The following is a 27,260-nucleotide window of genomic DNA, read 5'->3' as shown; positions in this document are numbered from 1 at the left end:
TGCGCCACGGTGTTCTGACCTAGCTCGCGGAGCCTACATCTTCGGCATGCAACAATGACGCCGTTTCCAGGGCGCCGGCGGGCCGATACCGCACTGCATGCTGGGAATTGTTTTGTGAAGGCGGGCGCAGCCGCGCCGGTCGCCATGTTGGTTGCGGGCGGGTCGAGTGCCCGTATGTTAGTGTTGGGTGCCATCTTTGAGGCTGGCAGCGGCAGCGGGTAGCCCGAGCTTTGGCCCCGGCCTGGAGACAGAGGAGCCAGTGGAGCGGGAGGACCCAGCAGCCGCGACGGAGGCGACCGCTCCTTGGGGTTCGGTAAAGTCCCCGCTCGCCGGTAACTAGAGCCCGTTAATAGAACCGGGGCCGGCTCCTCGCCAGCGCCCGGGGCCGAGGCCGGGCCTCCTGCTCCCCGCCCCCCCGGGAGCCACCCGTGGGGACCAGGCCGCATCCCCCCCCGCCGGCCCCGGGGCCCTCCCCTGGCCGCTCCCTCAGCCCTAGAGAGCTGGGGCGGGAACCCCCGGGGGCTCCAATTCAGGGGTAATCCACCCCCACCCTAGGAAAGAGGGGCAGTAGGGGAGACCCCCCCACATTTCCGGCTGAGATTGAAGGATCCCTGGGGCAGCGCCAAGGGAAGCTGCAGCGGGAGTTCCTCCTCCTCTCCCCTCCCATGCCAGGCCCCCCGTTACTGCCAGGGCACTGTCCCTCTCCTCCCTTGGGCACGTTGGGTTTTGAGTGAAGAATATTTGCTCCCTCTCTTCCCATTCCCAAGCTCCCTGTGGACTCCTGGGAAAGGAGAGTCCCTGGCTCAGCCCCAGATGTTAAGTGGAGCAAAGAGAAGATTCCAGTGTAGGTGGCTCCCTTTAGAACAAAAAGGTCTTCAGAGTTTAAAGACTGTGCTTCCTGTTTCTGGTGGTACTTACAAGGAACCTGCTGTCAATTAATGATTTTGCAGGCTGCACACAGTACCCCAAAGGGATTGAAATCAGGATCTAGACTAACTCTGGATGCACCCAGTAGCTGATTTAAATTCTTCTTTAGCTCGTTTAAAAAAAAAACACAAAATCAGATTGATGATGATATTGGCCTTCGCTGCCTAAAACCAACCAACAAACAGCAGAACCCTTCCCGTCAGCTTTGATTTTTAATTGAGAATGAAAATACGAAAATAGCTCCTCATATCATACCTATCAGTATGTGGAGTCGGAAAATCATTCCCAAAACTGGTGCTTTGGGGTGCACGAGTGCACATTGCACTCGGGGATTGAGCTGTGCACCTTATTTTCAGAATAGACTGCTGTGTTATTTGATTATAAAAATGAAATATCCTGGGAATAGTTAATTTTGAAACAAGGGAACTTGGAACTACCACCGTGGCATGCGATTACGTTGGATGTGTATACAACTGATTAGGCTTAATAGACGGTACTAAATTTGGGGCTGGATACCCGAGCATTTCAGGAAAAAGTTGGTGTAGAGGTACTTCCGTCTATTTCTTTTCCTCTTAAAATAATCCCCATTCATGCAACTGGTTGAAGAGGAAGTTGATTCCTCCAGACACTCAGGAAAAGATCACGTAAGTGGGCAAGATCAGTTGTCAATAATTCCATAGTAAAATTACTCCCAGTTCTGGCATAAATTTTGGAGATAGAGAATGAGTGCATATTCTTTCGGTGTGCCAGTCTCCCCTGTCTCCCCTAGTAGTAGATGCAGCAGCTTTAGTAGTGCTGGCAGTCTGGAATTTATTCCCAGTGCCCATTCGGACACTGAGGAGGAGGATAAGGTGGTGGCGGAAGGGGTGGAACAACCTGCGAAACATAAAAGAAAGAAGGGGTTGCGGACTAAGGGAAAGCCACACCATAAAAAACTGGTGCTGTCTAAACAGTTTGTTAAAGTTTTGGGACCGGCAGGTGCTGTTGAAGCTGCCTGTGCTGCAGCTGCAGTAGTCATGCCTGGTGCTCCTGAGCAAGATGGAGAGAGCTTCTTTATCGAGAGCAATACAGTAAAGCGAGTTCTTTTGCCTGGTACAAGAGCAAAGACTTCCATCGTGTGGAACTTCTTCCATGTTGATCCCCAGTACCCCTGTCGTGCCATCTGCAGCCTATGTAAAAAAAGCGTCAGCCGTGGCAAGCCAGGCACCCACCTCGGCACATCGACCCTTCAGCGGCATCTCCAAGCAAAGCATTCTGTGTATTGGGCCGTGGCTAATAAAATAAGTGCTACTGGTGGAAGCAGTGTAGGGGAGGAGGAATATGCCTTTAATGTGCCTGTGTCACCGATCTCCCCTGATAGCAGATTTAGCAGTTTGAGCAGCAGTGGGAGTTTGGAATATAGTCCCAATGTTCACTTGCACAGTGACAGTGTGGAAGAGGCGCTGGGCCAGTTTTCCAACAAAAAAAGAAGAAAGAAAGGACTGCAGGTTAATGAGTTATACCCAGGAAAACCAGAGCTTTCAAAAAAAATTGCCAAAGATGTGGGTCCCACAGGCGCAACGACTGCAGCCAGTGCAGCCGCAGCAATAGTCGTTTCTGGTGCATCTGGAGAAGACAGAGAGAGTTTTCTCATTGAAAGCAATACTGTCAAACGCGTCCTGATGCCGGGAACCAGGACAAAGACGTCAGCCGTCTGGAACTTCTTCTACATTGATCCTCAGTATACCTGCAGGGCTGTTTGTAATGTCTGTAAAAAGAGTGTCAGTCGAGGCAGGCCAGGCACTCATCTTGGCACCTCCACGCTGCAACGGCATCTGCAGGCCATGCATCCCATACACTGGGCCATGGCCAACAAATCTAATGGCACTATTGGTAACGATGTAGACGAAGAAACAATAGAGGATTTTTCTATTGGTCCTAGGGAGATGGACTTGTCAGTTGTCTGTCGCAGAAGCTTTTCAAGCTATTTCTCGTCTCGGAGGGATAAACTTACAGCCAGTTACAGTTTAACATCTCAAGGCCTGGGTGTCCATGGGCCAACTTTATCTCCTAAGCCAGTGCTTGGTAAAAGAAAGGTCATAAGTCCCAACTTTGGGACTCCTCAAGACTCTCAAACATTCACTACTGAGAAGAAAATTAAATACCATGAAATTCCAGTTGCACAGCGGATAAATAGGGCTATTACAGAATTGATTATTGAGGATATGCAACCGTACTCATTTTTTTCTACCCCTGCTTTTCAGAGATTCATGAAGATAGTGGCACCAGGCTATCAGCTGCCATCTAGAACTTACTTTTCCACAAAGGCTGTGCCCCGGTTATACAATGTTGTGAGAGAAAAGGTTTTCATGGCTCTGGAGAAAGCTGAGTGCAAAAAAGTTCACTTAACCATTGACATGTGGACCCATGAACCAACCACAGACTATCTGACAGTGATGGCACATTGGGTGTCTTTTGAAATGCTGCTATCTTCCTCTCATAGTGCCAGCAAAACTCCCAGTTGTAGGAAGCAGGCAGCTCTTTGTGTAACTGGCTTTGCTAAAGATTATGCAGCAGCCAGTATTTTACAAGAACTAAATTACCAAATTGGTGTGTGGCTTTCCCCCAATTCCCTCACTCCTGGCTTCATAGTTTCTGACAACACTGCCAATGTTGTGCATGCAGTGAGAGATGGAGACTTTACCCAAGTGCCATGCTTTATGCATTGTTTAAGTTTAGTAATTCAGGCCTTCCTCCGTGAGCACAAAAGCATGAGGAGCATGTTAATAGCGGCTCGAGAGATTTGCCATCATTTTAATCATTCTGTCAAGGCCCGTCAAATTTTGCAGGAGTTTCAGCATGCAAACCATCTTCCACAGCACAACTTGAAGCAGGAGGTGTCCACCCAGTGGACCTCCACCTTTTATATGCTGAGGCGACTTTTAGAGCAGCAGAAGGCAGTGCATGACTATTCCATGCAACACCACGTGGGGAGGGCGGATGGGGTCATCCTCACCTCATTTCAGTGGTGTCTGATGGCTCACGTGTGTGACATCCTTGAGCCGTTTGAAGAAGCCACTCAGAAAGTGAGCATGTGCACTGCAGGTCTTAGTCAGGTGCTGCCATTAGTTCACCGCCTGCTTTTGACTCTGCAGAACATGCGAAAAGACTTTCAAATCAAAGGTGCCACTGTAGCTCTCGGGCTGGTGGATGACTTGTCTCTGAGGCTCGAAACTGACTCCCGATTGAGCACCGTGCTCAGATCTGAGCATTACATCTTGGCCACTTTATTAGATCCCTGCTTTAAAGACAATTTAGAAGAATTCCTTCCTCAAGGTACTGACTTGATAAGCTATAAACAGATCCTTATTGAAGTAGTATCTGAGTATATGTGCACATCAGTGGAGGGTTGCTCCTTGGAAGCTACAGAAGTATCAGGCCATTCATCACTTATAGGAACTGATCCTTTTGCTCTTCACCTTAAGAAAGATTATTCTGGTTCAGATCCCTTCAGTGGCTTCTCTTCGAGTGGTGCAGCTTTAATAGGCAAGAAGAGGCTGTTGTGCCCATCAGCTGCAGCAATAGTAGAAGAGTACTTTCAAGATGAGTCTTCAGGGATAACAGTTAAAGATGACCCCCTGACTTACTGGCAGGGGAAACTGAGAAGATGGCCTGCATTAACCCGAGTAGCTATTCAGTATCTCAGCTGTCCTCCCTGTAGTCTGCACTCTGAATGTGTCTTCAGCGCACCCAGACACCTTGTTTCAGAACACTGTGCTAGTCCAGGTTTTGACAACATTGAACAGTTAATGTTCCTTAAAATGAACTTAAAAACTATTAATTATGACTATTCCACTCTGGCCTTGGGCTTTGACACAGAGGATGAGATCACTCAGAGTAGTGAGGATGAGATGTTTTAGCCAGAGTTGGTAGCTTCAGTTTGTTCTCGCTCTGGACCATTTGAAGTGCTGGGATTTGTGCTGCTATGTACTGTTCTTGTACAGTTGTTAATATCTAGCACTTCTTGTGCTTTCCATCTTAAGAGCACTTTACAACATCCTCCAAATGCCCCTGTGAAGTAGGTAAAAAAGCATTATGTCCATTTTATATACCAGGAAACTGATGCCTGACTTAGTGAGAAAGGTGGGATTAAAATTTGGGAGTTCCTGGCTCCTGATCTTGTGTTCAGAGTGTCCTAATAAACACCACATAGGTTCTTTTTAATATAAATAATGAAAATAACTATTTTTTAAAAATAATTAAAAATACAAAAACAGGTCAATAATAAAGAGAAAGCAAAATCAATTCATGCTTTAAAATCATAAAGAGGACTAGATAGGTATCTATCATTGATAAGCATGGTGCTGGCAGTAGTAACTGAATAGTGCTCCCTTATGACACCTATTAAGGTATAAAAATGTTCCCTCTCTGGACTTCTCTCCCCCATAATCCCAGCATACTGTTGAAAGGCTATGGACTAATGCTGGCTGGCAAACTGAAAAGATGGATGAGTGACTAACATAGTTTTTCAGTGTTGAGAAAGACAGGGCTCGAAAATGAACTGGGCAAATGTTCACTGTATTCTTGTCTTCCTTTAGTGAGAGTGAAGTGTGTGACCCCAGCTTTTTATTTCTTCTCACTGGTCTCTATTTATTGTTTTGATATAACTAAGATCCTGTACAAAAGTGAAATTACAGTGTGAACCACAGCTCAATCTCAATGTGAACACCAGTGTAATTTTCAGGATTTGATTGGCTTTGAAGTTCTTAATCAGTTTCTGATGCAAGCTTGCTGAGTGCGCCAGAGTTATTCATTCATTTTAAGCTTTAAGGGGTTAACTCAATTGATTTTCTGTAGTATTTAAATTGCTGTTCTACCTAAAGTTTAATTTAAAAAAAAAAATTAAGTCTAGTTTCTGTGTTAACATTTTTTATTTGTAGTGCTTGTATAGAACTGAGAGGCTTGAGTTGCTTGGTAGTATAATTTCAGTGAGGGTAATTCAAACCCTGGACTGTGTGCAAAGTACTAAGTATGTGCCGAAGTATGGAAGTAATATACAAATATATTGAAAGTAATAATCAAAAATAGCACACATTATCAGACAGACCAGGAGGCATTGTCCGTTACTTGCCAAGTAATAAGTTTTGATTTATGTAGAGGCATTTCACACTTTGAAATTGTATTGAATTCTGGAGGATATTAGTGAAAGTGAATTTGGCACAACTTCCCTGTATCTAATATATGTTAATTGCACACCGAGAGAACATTAGTGTAGTTAGATACAGATAAACAAAAGTTACCTGGGATACAAAATCCAGTTGTAAAGGCAACAAAAGTCAAAAGTGAGTAATTATTTAGATACTAAGGGAAGGACAGAGATTGATTCTTACCTTTTTAAAATTCCCCTTGTCAAGAGTTTAAAACCGATAACTAGTACAAGAACCCAACTTTTCCTCTCACTATTTTAGATTTAGGGAAAGTCCCTCCCTTTTCTCCTCTTCTTCTCCCCCCCTCAAAAAAAAAAAATCCTGGAAAAATTCACTAGTGCATGAGAATAAAAGGTCTAATCTTAATAAAATACAATAGGTCCATTATTAATTTGTAAGAACTACTTCATTCAATTTCTTCTAAGATAGAATTGGAAGAGAATTAGCACAGAAATGTTTCAGTGCTTTTAATGTATGCAATGTTATTGAAGTCATATCAGTCCCAGGTTATTAGAGAGACAAAGTGGGTGAGGTAACATCTTTTATTGGACCAAATTCTCTCACCAACAGAAGTTGATCCAAGAGAAGTCATTACCTCACTCACCTTGTCTCTCTCAGCACTTTTAATGACCCAGGAATTGGAATCTCTTAAGTTTAGATCTAATGGTCAAAAATGCAGGTTTATGGCATTCAGTAAAAATAAATAAACTGAAATGTTTCATTTCACAGTGAAATTAAACTGTTTGTGGTAACTGGAAACACCTTTAGGCTCCTTATGGTGTTAAAGTCATTGGCTGCTAAGAATTGAACCCAAGCCATCCTTTCAGACCTTTGCCATCTCACAGCGATGGATAATGGTGGATATATATACCAGGGAACAGTATATGATCACAAACCAGTAGTATTTGAAAAATATAAAAGAAATTAAAATTGGCTTCCAAAAGTCAAAATAAAAATATTTCCAAATTGTGTGTCATGCAGCTGTGCCTCTTCAAAACTGAGCGTTTCCCTGCTTCTTACAGCTTGCTATATTTTAGAACTGCTATCTTTCTGCACTTGATTGCAACTTTAAATATCTGATCAGAGCTACATGTTGTTCTTTACAGTATGGATATCAGACTATGCATACTTTGAGCGTATAAATATGGATATACTATATGCATGTACATACATGTGTATATTTGTGCCAGATCCAAACTTGCCCATATTATAAAGCATTGGCCTGAAAGTGTATTTGTGTGACACTTTTATAACTCCTCAGTTTTTGCCATTCCCCCAAATTGAGACACTTTATGGTGCATTTTAAGTGACAAGTAGCCCAAATATATCATTTTTATTACCACATTTGAATATATTGGTGTGTGTATAAACACATTTGTATATATGTATATACATATGTATGTTTATACATACAAGTATGTTTTTGCTATACAGGTAATAAAGATGGGGGAAGGTTTTTGTGTTTTCTTAATAGGTGAAGAAATCTTGAAGACCAGAAATTGGAACTTATTGAGTTTTTAAATTAAAAAAAAAAAAAAATTATATTGTCCGGCTGTGGAAGATGGATCTTCATTTTTGCAGCCGCTTTGACTCACAAGTTCATCTTTAAATAAACTGTTTTTTGAAGAGCTAACTAACCCTCGCTGTCTCCAGTCTGACAGAGAGTATTCAAATGGACTTGCTTCCTCCAGTAGTTGTAAGATGTTTAAAAGCACAGCCTGTGTCTGAATTGTGGATGAGAAATTTCCTTGGCAATGTGAGGAGAAAATTCTTTCTATCCCTTTATTATTAATTCACGGATTGAGTGTTGGTTCGGCCTACAGGAGAAATTTATTGGAAGTCTGTGAAGACCAACGTTCTTGCCGAGGTTATCCAGGTATGTTAATCTATAGATATCTAATTTCCCCGTGGTATAGCGTGGGGGTGGGAAGGGAGGGCTTATAACTGAAACTATATATTTTTTAAAGATTATGACTTATAACAATAATTAATCATCCAGAGAGATTTCCCAGGCACAATTAATTCCTTCAGAGGTAGGCACCCAATCCTGCACGTAACTCTGTATGGAGCACGGTTTGTTCTATACTATTACAACTTTTTATTGTCAATAAGGACACAGAAAAATCATTATTTGATTTTAAATCACAGACAAAACTCATTTGACTTGAAAGTACTTCAGAACTGGGATTTTTTTTGGAACTGGTCAGTTTCAAGATAGTCAAGTTAACACAGTCCCTTCAAACTCGTTAAATGGCATTGGTGCAAGAAAGAGGGAAAGTTACTTGTCACTTGATGATGATCTGATTTATGTATTTTTATTCCCCTCAAGCTACCTTTTCCAAGGTTACTTTTTAAAGAAGATTTCACTGATCACGTCTGAAGAAGAAAGGGTGAAGCCTGTTTTCACTAAGAGAGGAAGAAGTCTGTGTGGAGCAATAGCCCTGATAACTTGAGCTTATTCTAACAATCTGTCCAGCATGTCTAAACAAGGAGATGATTGCTACTTCTATTTCTATTCCACGTGTACCAAGGTGTGTTGTTATTTTTAAAAACACATTTAAAAAAAGAAAACTGAGATGAATTGAGTTTCTCAAATAATTTAATATATGTCTCACAGTTAAATTTGAAAGTAGAATCTATCCTGAAGTGTCATATCTGATTTCATATCCTGTGTACCCGTCTTGTTTTGTTACACCAAGCCATCTGTTCTGGAAAGGAGTAAATTTCAAGGTAGAATAATACAAGATCATCTGTGTAGAGATAGCATTAATCTTTACCCCTGCTCCTATTTTTATCAAGCAGTAATACCGATTAATGCTTTTCAAGCAGTTGGTTGCTAATCCTTACGAATAACTTGTTATGTTGGCATTAACTCCTTGTAAAGATAGGTAAATCAAGACATGGAATTGAAGCACTTGCCCAAGCTATGGAGGGAGTCAATGTCAATGATGGATTGGAACTCGAGCGCCTGACTCCTTCAGTCAGCTAAACCATTCTTTCTAGAGCTGACTTGTTTATTGGGCCCAATGAACCAGCCATCGGGGAAAAAATCCATATTATATTGTGTCTACTCTGTATGCTGTTTCATTGTTAAATAAATAAGCTCCAGAAGTTACAGACGTGACTACGGCCAATGAACAGATGCAGAAACATATATGCCCTTTTTTGTGGCAGCAGGAAAATAATAGTGTCTATTTTTGCAATGGCATACAGTTTTTCAAGAGCTGCAGGCATCATGCTTCACCCACCTCATGTTGATTGCTGCCTAATTTTTGAATTTCTTAATGTGGCAAATATATCTCAATTTTAAATTAACATTAATAACTATAGCTCTTAAGGATGATACAGTAAACAGAATTCTATCAAGTGTAAATGCAACAGTAAGATGGTTGAGGTTGGCTGTAGGGTATAGGGATGTAAATATTACACTTTTGTGTGTGTATGTGTGTGTGGTTTTTTTCTTTTATTAAGTGGTTATTGATTTATCTTTGTTCTTCTATCCCATCCACAATATAGCCTGACTTGTTTCATCATAGCCACCTCTAAAGTGTTTGTCTGATGTTAAAATAGTGGTTTAAAATAATGTCAGGAAGGACCTTTCAAAATGTTTCCATAGAATTAATTATTTCTGCCTTCTCCCTGAGAATGCACTTCTCATCCATTGCTCCGTTTCTTCTTCTTGATTCATCTGCTTTTCCATTTCCCCACACTAGGATCAGTTCAGTCACTGAGCCTTTTTCCTTCAGCTCAGAAAATCCCACTTTTACCGTTCTCTTTGTACCTGGGGTTTTCAGGTTGCAACATCTTATTTGCTTTTGTCCCCATTGGCACAGGGGGACGGTTGTCCCTTCCGTCATTGTGAAGCTGCATTGGGAAATGAGACGGTCTGCACACTCTGGCAGGAAGGGCGCTGCTTCAGGAGTATTTGCAGGTTTAGGCACATGGAGATTGATGTAAGTGTTCATTTTGCAAGTATGTTTTCGGACAGTGCTTTTTATCTGGTGCTCAGTGAACTGGTTAAAATTAAACTTGTGTTACTGAGGTTCACTGTTGTGGTAGTCTTGTCACAGATGCTTGTGCTGAACATGCAAACACCAAGAAGATGAGAACGGATTTAGAATCATACAAGTGGATCTGATTGGAGGCTCCTCAGTGCAAGCAGTTTACTTTGGCACTTCCTAATTGGGTTTGAATTGGAACAATAATTTACAGTAGGAAGCAAAGAGCATAGAGTGGGTTCACTTTTACGTATCAGTTTTGCCTGCTCTAAGCAACACTGGCCTCCAGTGATTAAAGTAAAGGGATGAATTTAAGAAAATTTAAGCTTGTTAGAAAACAACTCCTTGCTGTGATATCTACTAGACACTGGAATAGTCTCTTCAGTGGAAGTGGCAGCAGTCACACTAGTTTTATTACTTAAAATTGTGGTGTCCCTAGCACTGGGGAATAATCCTGCACTGGCGCTTTGGGAGATAAACTAAACGTGATTAATGTGTCTTTTCCATCTCTGACTTCTCCAGTTTTCTACATAGTTTTTGTCGGGGGCTATAATAGACTGGAAAGTGGAGAAAGGAAAGAGGAAGTGTAGTGACAGAGAGATGCGAAATTGTGATTGTCATAGTTTTTGTAAAGATTGTATATGTGCCCAGAGCACTAGATCGGATTTTTGTTTCAGTTATGAGGTGATGTCCTAATAATATATTAAAATACTTAATCTTTGTGACATGTTTGATCTGTGGAAACGAAGTCATAATATTGCATTGTGAATGTTCTGTGAGCATTCTATACCACTTGGATGCCATCTGATAACTGCATGACTCTATAGCTTTTCCAGGGTGACTTTAATCTGGTTCTTTGTTTTGTTTGTCTGAAGAAAAAACGCAGTGAGATCCCTTGCTACTGGGAGAACCAGCCAGTTGGCTGTAAGAAATTAAATTGCGCTTTCCATCACAACAAGGGACGCTACGTTGATGGACTCTTCCTACCTCCAAGCAAAAGTGAGTTGTTTCGGCAATTCTTCCCAGATCCCTGAAACCTTGTAGAGCCGACCTCTGGACTTTTACTTGCACAGATATTTCCGAGTGCTCCTGCTATAGGTAGTTGAAAAACAAAGGTTGCTCAGTTGTTCATGATAGAAATTAAAATTTGTGGTAGTTTCAAATGGAACACCAGTCTGACCTAAAATGTCAAAAAAATTTATTTAAAAATCAGGTCTGAGACCACTGCAACAAATATTACATTATTTGCTTCATTAACAAACAAACACTGGCTCTTGAGGTTGATATTAAAACTTGTTGGCCCAAGAGTTGAAGTATCCCTTACCGTGTACATTTTTGCTTTGTGAGACAAGAAGTCTTCATATTTTCAAAACAGGAAGTAAATTTGTTACTTATATAGCAGCATTGATGCTGTACAACAGGTGACTTGTACCAGCCAGCCTGAGCACAAGAAATGGGCCTCCAGCTGTAGTTAAGGCTGAAATGAAGAGCTATGGGGATCTCGCCCAATTTTTTTTATGCTTAGCTGCTTCTCTCCCTTTTATTAACATTTTCCTTCTGTTTTAGGCTACCCTCATCTCACTTAACCTTTCAGTAGGTGCGAAGAGAGAGAGCTTTGTAGGGCTGTAAAATAATAACCAGACATCCATGCTCTCTCACCTGGAATATTCATACTGGGCAGAGTCTCTTCGCTCATAGTGAAGGAAAGTTTAGCATGTCTGGAAGTTTATGTGCATTATGGTTTTGGAAATGAATGTGCTGGATTCAAGGTTTTAAATAGGCAATTTACAGGTGTTTCTGCTGTTCTTCTAGCTGTGCTGCCAAGTATGACTGAGTCTGTAGAAGAGGAGGTGAAGGTGACCCAGATCTCGCTGCAGCAGAATAAACTCTCTGTCCAGTCCAACCCCTCCCTCCAGCTGCGGGGGGTGATGAAAGTGGAAAACTCTGAAAACGTTCCCAGCCCCACTCATCCTCCAGTCGTAATCAATGCTGCAGATGATGATGAAGATGATGATGGTGAGCAGATGTTGTCTCTAAAGCATATTATATCTCTGATATTTAAATAAATACATACAGCACTGATGCATTTGCTGGCCTAGTAATCAACCTTCAGTTTACATGGTTAGTCCTGTGGTAGTTCTAGTCTAGCATTCTGCACCGTGCCATGGCCAATACCTGGAATATTGGAGGAAAGCTTTTCTAAACTCTTGTTGTACAGGGAAACAGGAAGGGAATTTCATCCTTAAGCACCATCACACTTCTAGGCAATCCAGGAATTAGCTTTGTCTAGCAATTAAGAGCTAGGAACTGAGTCACAAGACCTAGATCTTAGCTCTGGCATGGCCCTACTTGGGCAAGTCACTTAGGCCAATGGTTTTTTAAGTGGCCACTGTTTGAAGTAACAGGGAGCTGTTGGGTGCTTAAGTTGAACACCCCAAAACCCTGACCATTTTGGCCTTAACCTCCCAATACCTCCACTTCTGCATAATGAAGAGAGTAGTCACCCCTTTGCACCCCTTAGATGAAATGTGCTGTGTAATGCATGGTCTGATATCTGAAAGCAGAAGATTTAATTATTAGTTATTTGTATTACCATTGCACCTAAGAGCCCCAGTCATGATCCATGACTCCATTGTGCCAGCTGCTGTGTGCAACCAGAACAAAAAGGTTCCTGGTTCTCCCTGCCCTAAAGTGCACACAGTCTTGTCCAATTCCTGATGCTAACTGAATGTGAGCTAACATTTTGTCCCATTCAGATCAGCTTTCTGAAGAGGGAGATGAAACTAAAACACCTGTTCAGCAGCCAGCTGCAGAAACCCATAATGGAATGCGGGTAATTTCTACTCGGAAATCCAGTGCTAATTCAAAACAAGGTATTTCATGTTTCTATTGCAGGAGCTCCTAAAGATCACAGCCAGGTTGGCTTTTAGACCCCATTTTGTTAGGTGTTGGTCAAATGTAATAAATGACCACCCCTGTGGTTTGCCTGGTAAAAACCTTAATTCTAGCTATTGGCTGAGCTTCTTAGTAAGGTGATTTTTGGGTATCAGCCACTCTTCACCAGTCACAAACAGGATAGCTCAGTCAATGCTTATCTCATTCTTTTTTCAAACGCTTTTGGTTTATGTTAAGCAATCGCAGTAGGCATTGAAGCAGGAAATGATAGTGTGACTTTTCAGGTTACCTTTTTAAAAATTCATCTTGGTTATCAATGCTTACATTAAATCTCGCTAGCTTTAGGAGCATAGGGAGTGGTCCATGAGTTAGCATGCAGGTCATCAGGCTAGAGCACCTTAGTTACACTGGGTAACTCCACTGATTTCAGTGGAGTTATTCCTGGTTTTCATTAGTGTAAGATGGTGGAAGATCGCTCCCTACGTCTTTAAATGACCATGCAGGTGTAGTTTTGAGGTTCTTACTCCTTAAACAGACATCACCAAGGAAGTTCTGTAGGGAAGGGGGGTATTTGTATGGTCATGCAGTAGCATCTTCTGACAGCTGAAAAAGTGTACTGCAGCTAGTTCAGAAAGCAGCATCTTGTGGAAGAACAGTGAGAAATGGGAACACAGAATGGCTCTGGAAGGTGAGCATCTCTGTGACAGCTGCCACAGGAGACCAAAGGGGAGTTCAAAGCTTGGATTTCCCCACACTATTCAAAAAAACAAACAAAACCCCTTAAAGGTAGGCCAAGTGACTAATAGCGCAGATGTTGGTAATTCTTAAAAATGCAGCTTCTGTTCTCCCGTGAGACCAAGCAAATTTATTTTTTGGAAAAAGCAGTAAATGTTGAGAAGCTTGGTCTGTATTCATAGACATGCACCATTGCTTTTGAGTTTTGGGTTCATTCACAGTTCTGCATTTTCAGATAACAGTTTGAATTTTGGAATAAAAACACTTGAAGAAATCAAGTCCAAAAAAATGAAGGAAAAATCACAAAAACAAGGTGGTGAGTTACTCTCCCTCCCTCCCAAATTCAATGGCACTCCTGTCTCAAGAGAGACAACAGTTTTTCCTGCATGGGAAATACACAGGATGACTCACAGGGGTTTTTTTGTTGAGATAATCTGTATTTGCTTTCAGAGAAGGACTATATTGTTTGAAAAAATGGTTTAAAAATAGTTCAGGTGTTAAAAGCGGAGTCCAGATCGCACAAGCTCTCTTGTATTAGTCAGATCCTCTAAAGCGGGGAGTAAAGTCAAAATGAGATGAGTACAAGAATATACTCTCATGCTGTTGTGCCTTATGTATCTTTTCTCCCCTGTAGCATCTGGATAGCTGGCCAAGCATTGGCTAGGACTATTCTGTGCAGTCCTTTGTATTTACTCTTCTCTTGTGGCCCAGATATGCAATTGATTGAGTGGGAGATTTGTTCTTAAAGGTGTTTTTACACACCCTCAGTTGCATGATCTGGGCCTTGATTTCCATTTGCATATAAATAATGTTTTTGTTGAAGAGATTTAAAATCAGTTTGCCAGGAAAAAAGTAATCCATGTCTATTTTTCCTCATGTGGTAAGGAAGTGGCTTTTTTAACTTTTTTCCCTCTCTAACTGAATATATTTTTGTTTGCTGTGATCAGAAGGCCCCTCTGGAGTTTCTGTTTATCCACTCCAATCCCAGACCATTCCTGGTCCGGAAAAGGAAAACCTACGGACAGTGATCAGAACTGTAACCTTGTCTGCAAAGCAAGGTAATGATAACTGCTGCCTGCTCCCTTGGTTCCATTTTAGTTGCTCCTTAGACTGTAGTGTTGGTCCAGATGTCCTTGCTCTCTCTGGCCAACATGGCGTTCATCTGCTACTGATAGTGCCGAAAGGTGTTTGAAGACTTTATTTAAAGCTTTGAAACCCATGGTTTTCTGCTGAAGGAAGAATGCTTGGCTATATCGAAAACCTCTGACTGTGCTGGTACTCAGAGAAGCATATAGATTTTTGACTTTTGCGTGAGGACATTCAGCATCTGGATATCACTTTTAAAGGGTTACGGAGAAGTGCTCAAGCTAACCATAATAAGCCAATGTTACAAAATGTGACCATAATGCTGCAAACACTTGAACATGTGCTTGATTTTACTCCCAACAGGTCTGCTGGTGTGAGTAGAGCTACATATGTGCTCAAGTGTTTGCAGGATCAGAACAAGCGTTTGCACAAGGATATAGCTACAGAACCAAATAACAAAAGGAGAGAGAAATGAATGGGTGCAAACAGGAGAAAACTGGAGGACTAATGAGAGGAAGCAGCTACAGAGAATCTCTGTGGCATTGGAGAGGATGCTAGCAGGTGTGGGTGGGAGGAGAGTATGTTCATGAGGTAGTCTGGAGTAAGACTATGTTAGGTTCCATTTTTTTTTTCCCAGAGAGAGACTCGTTGCTGTTTGATAGTTGTTTATCCTAGTAAGGAATAAATCTTCAAAGGTGTTTAGTAGACTAGAGGCCGAATATGGAAGTTGTGGTCTCAAGAGGCATTTTCCTTGCTTGGAAGAGTAAAACCTTAACTTTGTGAATACTTCTGCTGTAGGAGACCCTCCCTAATCAGCACAGTGTGTAACTTGGACACTTGTCATCAGAGTCATAGCAGAAAGCTGAAGCGAGATCTCATACTACAATTTTTACTAAGTATACTACAGGACACTTCCTAGTACGTTTTCAAAATGTTTTATGATGCAATATTATTGCATTTTTGTTTCCTCGCTAATAGGCAAAATCTCATGATTTACGATAGGAGTCTGTCACTTGTGTAAACTGGCAAGATAATCTTATATCTATATATGGCTACTGCTTTTTCCAAATTAAAGATGCTTTTGTTTTATTCTTCCAGGTGAGGAGCCTCTGATTCGATTGAGTCTCTCAGAGAGACTGGGAAAACGAAAACCCTCCATAGGTAAGAACTCATAAGCTAGAGAAATAATGCTGGCTAGAGTCAGCTTCCTCTGCACAGCTCTGGTAATGCACTTAAGATGAAATCTGCAACACTCATCTGCCATTACACCTATAAAGTTCCTTGCAGCTCTATTACTGTGGTTCGAAAATATATTTTATAGAACAAAATAAAGCTATGGGAATTTAGTTTAAGGAAAAAATGAATATGTATGAGACTCTCCCATTATCTGAATGCTGGTCTGTAATGGGGTAGCAGTTTCTACAGCCCTGCATAAGATTGCAGAGTAATTGCTGCTCTGACTCATGCTAACAGATGGATCCTTAACCCCAACCAGACTGCAAAGGGGAAGGAGTCTCTCTTTGGAAAATGGGAACAAGGGACTTGGATAGGTGAGGATTTGCAGGAAAACCCTAGGAACAGCCAAACTTGAGGAGAAAGCTTTTAGGGTAAGGTGTATAGTTAGATATTTAGATATAGTTAGATATCTCAAGAAGGGGATAATTTTTTGACTCTACGCAATGTGTATACTCAGAAGCAGTGTGGGAACTCCAGCTGTTTACATACTCTGCTTCTTTAACTTAAATCAGAAGCCATCAAGTCATCTATCTGGTAATTCCTGAGCTTGTGGCTTCTTGTATGCTTTACCAGAGAAATATGGTGCCCCCAAAACAGCAAAGCAGATATATTGCATTTGCCCCCAGGCTTGTGCAGATATATTGTTCTGGTGCCCTTCTCCTTAAAGATGTCTGCATTTCAGATACTGTAGGACAGCATTTCTCAAATGCAGCCACTGTGGTCGCATGCGGTCACCTGGGGCTTTTCTTGCTACCACAGCCTCCTGGCAGTGACTGGCAGTGGGGGTGGGGTGCAAAGCAGTGATCCCTGCCCCAGGGCCATCAGCAGGGGTTTGGCACTGCCCTCCTCTGGAGCCACAAATGCCAGAGGAACAGGCAGCCAGTGTGAGTTCCCCACCTTCCATGGGGCAGTGAGGCTCAGGTTTCAGCCCTGAGGTGGCTGGTGACAGGCTCCGGTCTTGGGGCTTTGGGCTCCAGCCCTGGATCCTGCCTGCAGGTGCCAGCCCTTGTCTCACCACCCCCCTACATCACTCCTGGCCCCCACTGCCTCCCCTGCCACCCATCCATTGCCCTCGGTCCCTGCTGTCTCCCTACCCACCTCTTATCCAGGGCTTACTGGCTGAGTAAGTCTGCTGTGAAAATTTTTATTTGTATGTTTGTTAATATCACTTTTCACAGCCCCCTGGCTAGCTAGTAAGTCTGCTGTGGAAACTGATATTAACACATATACAAATACATCTTTTTCCAGCAGAGGACTTATTAGCTAGCAAGTCTTTTTAAAAAATCAACCAAAAAGCGAAAGCAACAACAGCAAAAGACTGTGCAAAACACCTTATTTGTGTTTCTATTCTGTTTAGGTCCAATAAAGAATGGAGACGACTGTACATTACTTTTAACTGAGTCTGCAAAAAACCTCTACATAAATAAATTACAATGATTTGAACATGTATATGTGCATATTTATTTGTTTTTCCTGAAGTTAAGTGTTTTAGGAAAAATTGACAGAACACCCACCAGCAAAAGTTGGTGGCCACACTCTGAGGCGACCAAAAATTTATTATGAGAACCCCAATAAGTTTGTGAAGTGCTTTAGAACTTTCAATTCTGAGAGTCCCTGCCTTGATTTGGCAGTTGCTTCATAAAGGAGGGTTTCTCAGAGAGCCTCTTACCCTCCTGACATCCTTATCTTCTGTTGCTTGGGTTTCAAAATGCTTCTTCCACTGAGAACCATTGTGCTACTTGGGAGCCATAACTTAGAAGTAGAAATAGCAGATATTAGCAGCTGGAAAATAAACACAGAAAAATTAACTCTATAAAAGGTAAAGAGGGCAGAGCTTCTAGGCGACTCCTCTGTCTTCAAGTCCTCCTATGTGTAAGCTCTTGTTAATATGTTCAAGTATTAGCTGTTGACTTTCTTTCCACCATGTTTGGCTTTACAGATGAAAGTTGCCCTCCACTGAAGCGTAGCCTTGCTGAAAGGCTGGGAAAGAAGTCTGAATCTCTGGAGAAGACTGACAAAGCACCAAAGAAAGGTACTGCTGCTTAAGAAATCTTTGCATCTGTTACATACAGACTTCAGTTTGTAGTTCCCTTTTGGTTCTTTGTATGTAGATGAAGCCTCTAATATAACTTTGAATTTCCTGGAACTATGTGAGAGACAAAGGAGAAGGCCACCTAACTGCTTTGTGTTTGTTCTTGCAGTTCAAGTCCCCAAGTCTCTTAAGGAGAGGCTAGGATTGCCAGCTGAGCAGACTAGCATGGAGACAGGTAACAGCCGTGTGTTAAAGCTGATGCTCCCCTTTTTCCTGGACCTGGCATTCCTCAGCAGTCGGCATTACCCTGCCCTTAGCCATTAGAGCTCCTGTATCTGCCAGCATGAGAGTTCTGGCACTTGACAGCCAATTTGATTCCACTTGTGCCTCAGCAAGCTTTGCTCGCCTATTTATAAGTAGAAGTGTTTCAAACCTGCTTGGAGACAAGTGAAATAGAAATTGGAAACCAAGAGGTGGGATTGGAAATGCCAGTGGAGGCACAAGGTAGTGGTAGAATGGGGCAGATTTACCTCTATGCTGCAGTCATCACAGTAGTAATAGATTGTTTACAGAAGAGGCATCAGAGTCTGCCCTACAATTTGATATACGTGCTTCCTTAAACCACATTCACAAGTTTAGATTATGATTTGGTTTCTTTTTTCTGACATACCGACATTCACAGTTTTTTGGGGGGTCCTAAATGGCTACTTATGGGTTTTTTTTCAATGCACAGGTCACAGTCTTTTCTTTAAATGTTTTGGGTTTTTCCTCTTTTGGTGACAACAGAGAGAGCTGCAAAACCAGCAGGTGAGATCCGTGTGAAAACACTAGAAGAAATCCGTCTTGAGAAAGCCAGCCAGAGACGGGGAGAACCTCAAACCAAACCCAAGCCTGAAGAAACTTGTAGAACAGAAGATCCTAATCCAAGGGTGAGACCCTCTGCAACAATTCGAATTAAATCCTTTTCTGAGGTCCTGGCTGAGAAAAAAAACAGGCAGCTGGGAGAGGAAGAGCAGCTAAAAGTGGAGGAAAAGCTAAAAGCGGAGGAAAGCCCTACCAAGCCCAAGACTGAGAGTGAGCCCAAGAAGCAGGGCACTGCAGCTCCTCCTGTAACCAGCAAAGGGCAGCTGGAGGAGTCAACAGGCAAAGCCATTTCAATAGGGGAGGTGCGCATTAAAACATTGGAGGAGATCAAGCAAGAGAAAGCCATGAGGATGCAGCAGAGTGCAGAGAACACCCTAAATACGCCACCGCAACCTGAACTTACTCCCACCGGGAGGAGATTACTGCGTATTACAAAGCTGACAGGTAACAAATACTTTGGCCATTTCTATAGTGCAGCAGATTCCCCCTTCTTTGCTAGTATTTTCAGCTTACTCAGAATTCACTCACTCCACTACATATTACAGCTAGAAGACTGTCAAAGTCAAAAATTACGAAGTGCCAGAATCAAGGTTGCCCATGTCAACCTTATTTGCTGCTTTGTACATATGTAATTAAAGACTGTCATGCATATCATTTGCTGTGTCTTCTATGGGGCTCCTGCCTCATTCAGTGAATGCATAGTTATTTCATGTGGATGACAAAATGCAGTATTGAATGTGTGGACTCAGGCCTCAAACTTTGTTCTGAATACAAAATTCATTCCCTCCTGGGAGGTTCTGTGATCCTCTCAAAATAATATTGGAGTCACTGTTTCATGAACATTAATGTATGCATCTTCACAACACCCCTGGGAGGGAGGGAGGGAGGGGTGTGTGTGTGTATGTGTTGTGGTTTTTTTTTTACAGCTGGGGAACTGAGGCACAGAGAGAGATTAAGGCCAAAATTGTCCACTAATTTTGGGTGCCCAACTTGAAATATCTAGGACTTGCTTTTTTTTGGAGCACGAGTGCTTTGTATGTTCAAAGCACAATTCCGTTAATGTCTGAGTCCTCAGTGTTTTTGTGTCTTAAACCACAGGTGTCTCATGTTGGGCACCCAGAAAATGGGGAACACACAATTAGTAGCCAGCTGTTAACACTAGTTTTGAGTGAGGTGCCTAGCATCACATAGGAACTCTGTGGCAGAGGCAGGCATAGAATCTAGTTTACCTGGACAGTATTCAACCGCTTACCCATGAAATCATCCTTTTTCATCCTATAGTCCTCTGCCTCTTTCACTATACACTTTTCAACCTCTACAACAAATAAGGCAGGGGTCCTACAGACAACAGCCCCATTCATTCATTCCCTGTGCACAATACCTAATGCGCACTGTAGAAAGTGTCTTTCAGATGTAACATTAACTGGGAGTCGCTTTGGGTCATCACAGTGCTTGGTCAGCACAAAGTAAAAGTTCTCTGGTGTGTAGCGCAACCCAGACCTCATGATTACAGTGTGTACAACTGAATGGAAGATTGTAGAGCACAAGCTGCAGCCAAATTCTTAGTCTATTAAACTGGTACGTTTGCCCCCAAAAGGTTGGAAACCGGTAGTGTGAAATGCTGTTCAGGAGATCTGTGGTGTTTGAACTCTTAGAATTAACAATGTGGGTTTGGGATGTTTTAAAGCACCTGGAAGAGAAGAAAAGAAGTTGGTGGAGTTGAGCGTTCCGCCCCTCAGAACTGGCCCAGCAGACAAGGTTGCAGAGGTGAGTCCCTGGAGAATTTAGGAAACACTGTGTGTCAGAAGGTGCCTTGGATAACATCCACATTCTGTTTACCAGCATGACCTGACACATACCTCCGATGCAATGGGGATGTCTGTACATTTCTGCATCTAAGTTCTGGAGATTAATCTAAAGTCCTGTCTTCTGTGGTAGCATTTCAAGACAACATTGCAATGACCAAATGGCTTTGAATTTCTTGCTATTTATACTTAGCAATGAATAAGAAGTCCTGATAGCAATAACAAAAGCCAGGACTTTGTAATCAGAGGTAATCTGTCTGTTGAGGGCAGGATTGGCAACTGATGTTTTCCTTGAGCTCCTACTAAGAATGAATAGATTGCAGCTAGAGTCTTTTGCTTTGATTAAGGGGCAACCCATGCTGGGATTTGTAGCCTCTGTGGGCAAGGTGAGGGTGTTCGTGAACCTTGATGTAGGTTACCAAAATGCATCTGACTGATATTAGGATGGTGCTGAGCTCAGAGTCCTCTCCATAGGAATTGCTGATTAGATTCTTGTTATGAAGTCTCCCTAGATTTGTCCCATCTTGTTCCTCTTGTTTTCTCTAGTCTTCAGATGAGAGTGCAAACAACTCTACAGTTCAAATGCAGAGTTCTGAAGAAATACTGAGGGAGAAGCGGCAGCTGAAGCCACGGCAGAAGGAGACGCTCCAGAAGGAAATATCTGCTATGTCATCCCCTGGAGAAGAAACAATTGAAGAGAAGAGCCCAGTGGCTGGAAGTCCTGAGTCCACAGTGACACCTGGGGCAACTCGTCGGTTGACAAAGAGACTGACTGTGAAATCAGAGGAAGCAGTGATGGAAAGTCCAGGAACAGAGGGTTCAGTACTACCAGTGAAACTTGCAGCTCAGTCTCTGGAGCGAAAGGCTAAAGGTTAATGTCATTTTGTGTAATATTTTCTGTAGCAGGGATTTAACTTTAGGAGCTGGATCACTTAATCTGTTCCCCAAATCACTCAATTATCTTACTCAGTATTTTCAGGGAAAGATGACCAGTGTCCACTCTTTAGTGTGATGGTGAGAAAAGTCTAATTATGACTACAAATGCAGCACAGTATGACGCATATTTTGTTAAATTGGCAAAATGGCCAGACCTTGATTCAGAAGAAGAATAGAATAGTAAAAGGAGATACTGCTGCTCTGGATTTAGATGCATTGGCACAGGAGTGTAACAAGTTGTGCAGATCCTTGACGTGGGTGGGAGAGGAAGCCTATACATAATTTGCCCGTTCTTTCTGCCCAGCTCTCATCCGTGTTAACCCTTTCCTTTTCAAGAGCCCTAAAATTCCCAAACTTTTAAAAAAAACAAAAAACTAACCATAAATGAAAGCCATTTTTTAAACACTGATATTTCAGTAAAGTTACCCTAGAAAAGTGGTGGTATTGCTTAGGATCTTGACGCTGTCCAGATTTTCTCTATATTCTCCCCTTCATTTCTGATTGGTTTATAAATTCATCCCTGACTGTGGAGTAGTGTTGCTGTACAGCTCCTACATTCCACTCCAGAGATGGCTGTGTTAATGAAGGTGAAGTAATTTCTCTGAAATGTGTTAGAGCTGATAAGATGAGACACTGTAAGTCTATTAGCATTTTATAGATTGCTGACTACATAAGAACAGAGCAGCCATACTAGGTGAGACCAAAGGTCCATCTAGCCCAGTGCCCTGTCTTCTGATAGTGGCCAATGCCAGGTGCCCCAGAGGGAATGAACAGTCTCTGGTAAACAGAGGCTAGGGACACCATTCCTGCCCATCCTGGCTAATAGCCATTGATGAACCGGTCCTCCATGCATTTATCTAGTTCCTTTTTGAATACATGTATTTGAACTACCTGCCAAAGGGTTAATTGGAGGTTACGAGGTGCTGTGTCTTAAACTCATTTCTGGCTTTACGGAGGAGCAAGGACACTGCATCAATCCTAGGAACCAATCAGCTTCTGTTCCTTTGCTTTTATTTTCCAGCCAAACCCAAGGTGAATGTGAAGCCGTCAGGCGTGAAAGCCATCTCCCCTGCAAAGCAGGCCGTGAAACGTAAGGTGGCTGAAAGTCATCCTTCTGCCATAGCAGCTGTGAAACCACTGAGCACCGCTAGCAGTGACTTGAAGGAGCTCCCAGCTAAAAAATTAGCTTTGGTAAGGAAACTGGCTTACAAGCTGGACAGCCTATGGTGAAACCCGAACAGAAGTGTTTCACCCTGTCCCTAAGAGAAGATCGAAGATAGATATAGGGATGTCTTATCTCTCTTATGCAGTTCTGCCCAGATCTGAGTCCCTTACCATACCATGGTATGATTTTGATGCATCTTCCTCCATCTTTTATTAAATGAGTAACAGCACTTTTATAATGTTCTTAGTTAAATGTCTTCTCAGTGGAGTGAAGTACGTACCACTTACGTGCATTCCAGAGTGGCTAGTCAACTACTGCTGAAGATTTCAGGCCCTCGATAGGCATTGAGTTTTATGCTCACTTTGTCTAGGAAGGCCAAGAATTGTTTTGGCTTGGGGCTCAGGGATGATATGGCTGTGCAGGGATGGGACAGGCATTATGCTGGAGGAAAAGAAATCTGCTGAGAAATATTTTACTTTTGTACTTTTAACTTTCACCTTGCTTTTTCCCAGACTACTGTTCCAGCCCTGCCAGAGGATAGTCCAGCCACTGTACCGGAGAGAGCAAAATCCAGAGACAGGTAATGTCTGCAACTTGCTCCTGTTCCTGTTAGAAAAGGTTTTTGTCACTGGGATTTTAATTTGAAACTTCAGTACAGTGTCTGCCTGACATTTGGGAAGATGATTTGAGGTCATCAATGTTATAATATATCCATTAAACCCTGCAACGTACCCTACTTTAATTTTCTAACTGTTTAGCAGACTCTCCTTTGGATTATCTTTTAAAACATTTGAGCTGATTTTGTTATTGTTGGTGAATTGGCATCACTTGCAGTAGTATCTTTCTGGATTCTTGTGAAGTCCTGAAAGAGGCGAGGGTGGTGTTGGAGTGGGTTGTAGATAGGGGAAGACTTTCCTGCTGGCTCCTCCTCAAATGCTAACTAGTAGCTGGCATTCTCTGTGACCAAATGCATGTCTCAGCAGAAGGCTCTGTAAGAGAAGAGGGATATTAGGTGAAGAAAATAACTCAGAGCTGGGTGAGACAAGTTTATGCAGCAGCTGGCTAAATCAGGGCTGACTGAAATCCACTGCTGTCAGCTTCGTACTGTCAAAAGCACCAAATTCATCCAAATGTGTGATGCAAAGAGTAAATAGTTGATATCTGTTTTAACAAACTGTTCACAAAGTTTTATCCGTTCACATTTTTATAATCAGTTTAGTAAATTAGTGTAAGTGTATTGTCTTTGGAGGCAGAGCATTTGGGGATCTAGGAAAAAGATTGGTTTAATTCTCATAGTTGTGTCTAGGTCTCCAAACTTAGAATGTACCTGTAATATTACATTGGACTCAGAAACAGCCACTGCTTAATTACACAGCAGTTCCAAAGGATTGGAGGTGTGGGGGGTAACACTGCAGTAAGATAGGGTGTTTGGCAAAATAGATATTTTCAATTAAGGAATTGCTCTCTCTCTTCTCCCAAGCCCTGAGTTGCATATAGGAAGCCAAGCAGCCTCTGTTGCTCAATCAGAGATGTCAAGCCCAACCTCTTCACAGGCAGCAGTAAAGACCCGCAGACTGAGCTCCACCACAGCTGGGAAAGCACCCTTATCCGTAGAAGATGACTTTGAGAAGCTGATCTGGGAAATCTCTGGAGGCAAACTGGAAGCAGAGATTGATCTGGACCCAGGGAAAGATGAGGATGACCTCCTGCTTGAACTGTCTGAAATGATTGACAGCTGAACCAGACTTATACTAACCTTTTAAAACAAAAAACATTTTAAACTCTATTTTGTTGGATACCCAAGATAAACCTTTTTCTTCTATATGAGGCTTTGCCACAAGTCTTCAAGTACACTTGAACTTGTAGAAATTGGCAATATCTGCACTCAATTGTTGTTAATTTCCCTGCAGGTGAGAGTTAAGAGCCTGTGTACCCATCCTGTTACCACAGGCAGCTATTTTGAATATGTGAAGACAAAGCACTACACAGTTTCAGGCCAGAAAGATCCTGGAGCCCATCTATAAAGCCTAGGGGTGTAAACTTCTTCCACTGATTTAAGGCTGTGAAGGCTTTTAAAAAAAAAAAAATTTTTTTCTCAGCAAGGTGTGCAAAACTCAGTGAGTGTTTCAAAGCTTTCTTTTGCTTTGTTTTCTTGGCTGGCCTGGAATTACTATGGCAACTCTTGAGTTGTATTTGTCCTTTCCTTCTTGTTTTAACATTCTAGGGAAAATTAATGAAAAAGTGGGGCAAGAAGGATATTTACTACAGTAATGTGGGCCAAACGTACTGCCAAAGGTGCGGGATTGGGTTAGTCCATCCAGCCTTACTTCCTTTTAATTATCAGGGACAACACAATATCAGTATGGAAAACAGCAGCTACACAGTACATGAAGACTGCCTTCCTCCCTTTGAATCATACTGTACTAAGTCTTGGGAGGTTGGTACTTTTTGTTGACTGAGTAAGGTCCTGGGGCAAGTGGTGTAACCCCGTCGTGGTCTGCTGCACATCAGTAAATTGAAAATGGGTCTTAAAAGTGCCTCTCATTTCCAAGAATCTCTTCCCTCTTCTGCTGACTTTTCTTCTACTGAGAAGCAGTAGCTGCTGGCACTAATGGGAAAACACTTCCAGCTTTCTTTGAACCGCAGTTCGCTGTATAGGCTTGTCTGATTTGATGTAGCACTATGCTGGAATTCAGCCAACAGGAAGCACGTGTCAAGTCAGGCAAGTCTTAGAAAAGTGTTCTACGGTGGTCAGAGCAAACTCTGTGCCCTCCCCTGTCCTGTGGATACCTTTCTCTCTAACTCCCCCCTCCTCCCCCCTGCCTGAACTAATCATTTAGGAAGTACACACCTGGGGTTGGGATGTTAGGAAAACTAGTCTTCTGTGCTTGACAGTCCATTTGTCTGAACTGTGTACTGGAGAGAATGGTTGAGATTGGGATGTATTGTGTATCCTGTCACCTTATGTTCATTTTGACTTTTTTTTTTTTTTATTTTTTTAAACGTTCAACAAGCTAGTCCCTTCCGACTTTGAGCTGTGAGGATATAGGTGAGGCAAGGCTTTTGCTGCTGGCAGGCTTTAAAAAAATATATAATTGTATTGTAAATATTTTGTCTTTGAAAGAAAACAGATACATGATTTCATAATCCACTGTGATGACTTAGTTCTTATAGGGAAGATTTGAACCAAAATCAATTTTTAAATTAAAAAGCCCGCTCCTGAAGAAACTGCTGTTATAGTTCTAGGAGGGACACCACGCAGGAAGCTTCATCCCAAAGAAGCCGAAAAGCAACAACCCTCCATCCTGCTGAAGGACTTTCCACAATGAGACTTCTGGTTGCTTGTGCACAAATGGAAGCAACTTTCAGAGAGACACATATGTATGAGAGATTGTGATCTAAAAATCTTTTCCCTGCTGCTTGTTATCTCCCTGTGTTTAAGCAGAATATTCCGTTCCATTGTCAGCTTTGTTCACTTCCTTCTCTGGATGAGAAGTCCTGTCTACGAAGACAGAATTTTATGTATGCCATTACTTCTGTAAATATTTTATTCTTTCTTTTTCTATTTAGTTTGTATTTAAGGCATTGTCTTACATGTAATCTGAATCATACATGTTCACCATGAGTTGGGCTGTTCATGAAAAACATTACTCATGTTTTTAAATAAAGCTGATGTAGGAAGTCTTATTTCAGATGTTCTTTGTGTATTTAGGTGAGATGCAGAGGTGGGCAGTAGGTGCAAACAAAAGGGTCTTTTGGTTTCTACAACCAATAATTTCTTGAAAATGTTAGCAGTGGAGGAAATGGTATGTCCCAGTGCTAGGGTATGCATAGAGGAGAGTCAGAGTCAAAATGCAAACAATGGAAGAGGCAGTGTGACTGTGTGTGGAATTCACAATACTTAACTCCTTTTATCTCAAAGTACTTCACAAAACTGGGAGACACAGAAAGTGAAGTGACTTTCCCAAAGTAACAGAGCACGATTGGTGCCAGAGCTGGGCATACATTTAGGCCTCCAAATGAAGGGGGTGAAGCCACTTGAAAAGTCTTAATGTGTTTGCATTCCCCAACTTCATAATATCTTCTGCAAGTTAGAGTGGTTGTATTACTGCAATGTACAACAGACAAACTGCAGTGATAACACACATGTATAGCCTTCTATAGCTGGGGACAGATCTACCTAGGTGTGGGGAAAAAAAGGATAGCTAGGCACCCATACTGCACCCACCATGCAAAGGTTCATCTGAACCTGAGCATCCATACAATCCACTGCAAGCCTTTAAGTGAAGATGCTAGGTCAAGTGAGTGGAATTTAAGGGCGGTGTCTCGCTGAGACGTATGACTGAATTATGCAAGTGGCCTTGAGTGTCCTCTTTTGGTCTAAAAGCTCTTTTT

At 42.1% G+C, this 27,260-nt stretch overlaps 1 protein-coding gene across 7 annotated transcripts; it reads left to right on the top strand.

The window, feature by feature from the left end:
• Positions 1–152: 152 nt before the first annotated feature.
• Positions 153–26,552, top strand: ZC3H11A (zinc finger CCCH-type containing 11A). Of its 7 annotated transcripts, none has more exons than XM_050956558.1 (18): positions 153–313; positions 7,937–7,989; positions 8,443–8,644; positions 9,947–10,066; positions 10,987–11,110; positions 11,924–12,127; positions 12,868–12,984; positions 13,977–14,057; positions 14,689–14,799; positions 15,926–15,988; positions 18,003–18,095; positions 18,265–18,330; positions 18,882–19,403; positions 20,647–20,726; positions 21,311–21,635; positions 22,722–22,891; positions 23,378–23,445; positions 24,346–26,552. In XM_050956558.1, exons 3-18 carry the CDS (start codon positions 8,591–8,593, stop codon positions 24,602–24,604), a joined length of 2,457 nt encoding a protein of 818 aa, XP_050812515.1. In that variant the 5' UTR covers positions 153–313; positions 7,937–7,989; positions 8,443–8,590; the 3' UTR covers positions 24,605–26,552. The 7 variants fall into 7 exon arrangements, 6 of the variants coding, with proteins under 6 accessions (XP_050812515.1, XP_050812514.1, XP_050812513.1 ...); XM_050956557.1 differs by having other exon boundaries at positions 153–332; XM_050956556.1 differs by having other exon boundaries at positions 247–332; positions 7,588–7,989.
• Positions 26,553–27,260: the final 708 nt, after the last annotated feature.

This window comes from Gopherus flavomarginatus, chromosome 5 (assembly GCF_025201925.1).
Source record: "Gopherus flavomarginatus isolate rGopFla2 chromosome 5, rGopFla2.mat.asm, whole genome shotgun sequence".
NCBI classification, from domain to species: Eukaryota; Metazoa; Chordata; order Testudines; family Testudinidae; genus Gopherus; species Gopherus flavomarginatus.
Note: the sequence above shows the minus strand (reverse complement) of the source record. Positions and strands in the feature narration are given on the sequence as shown.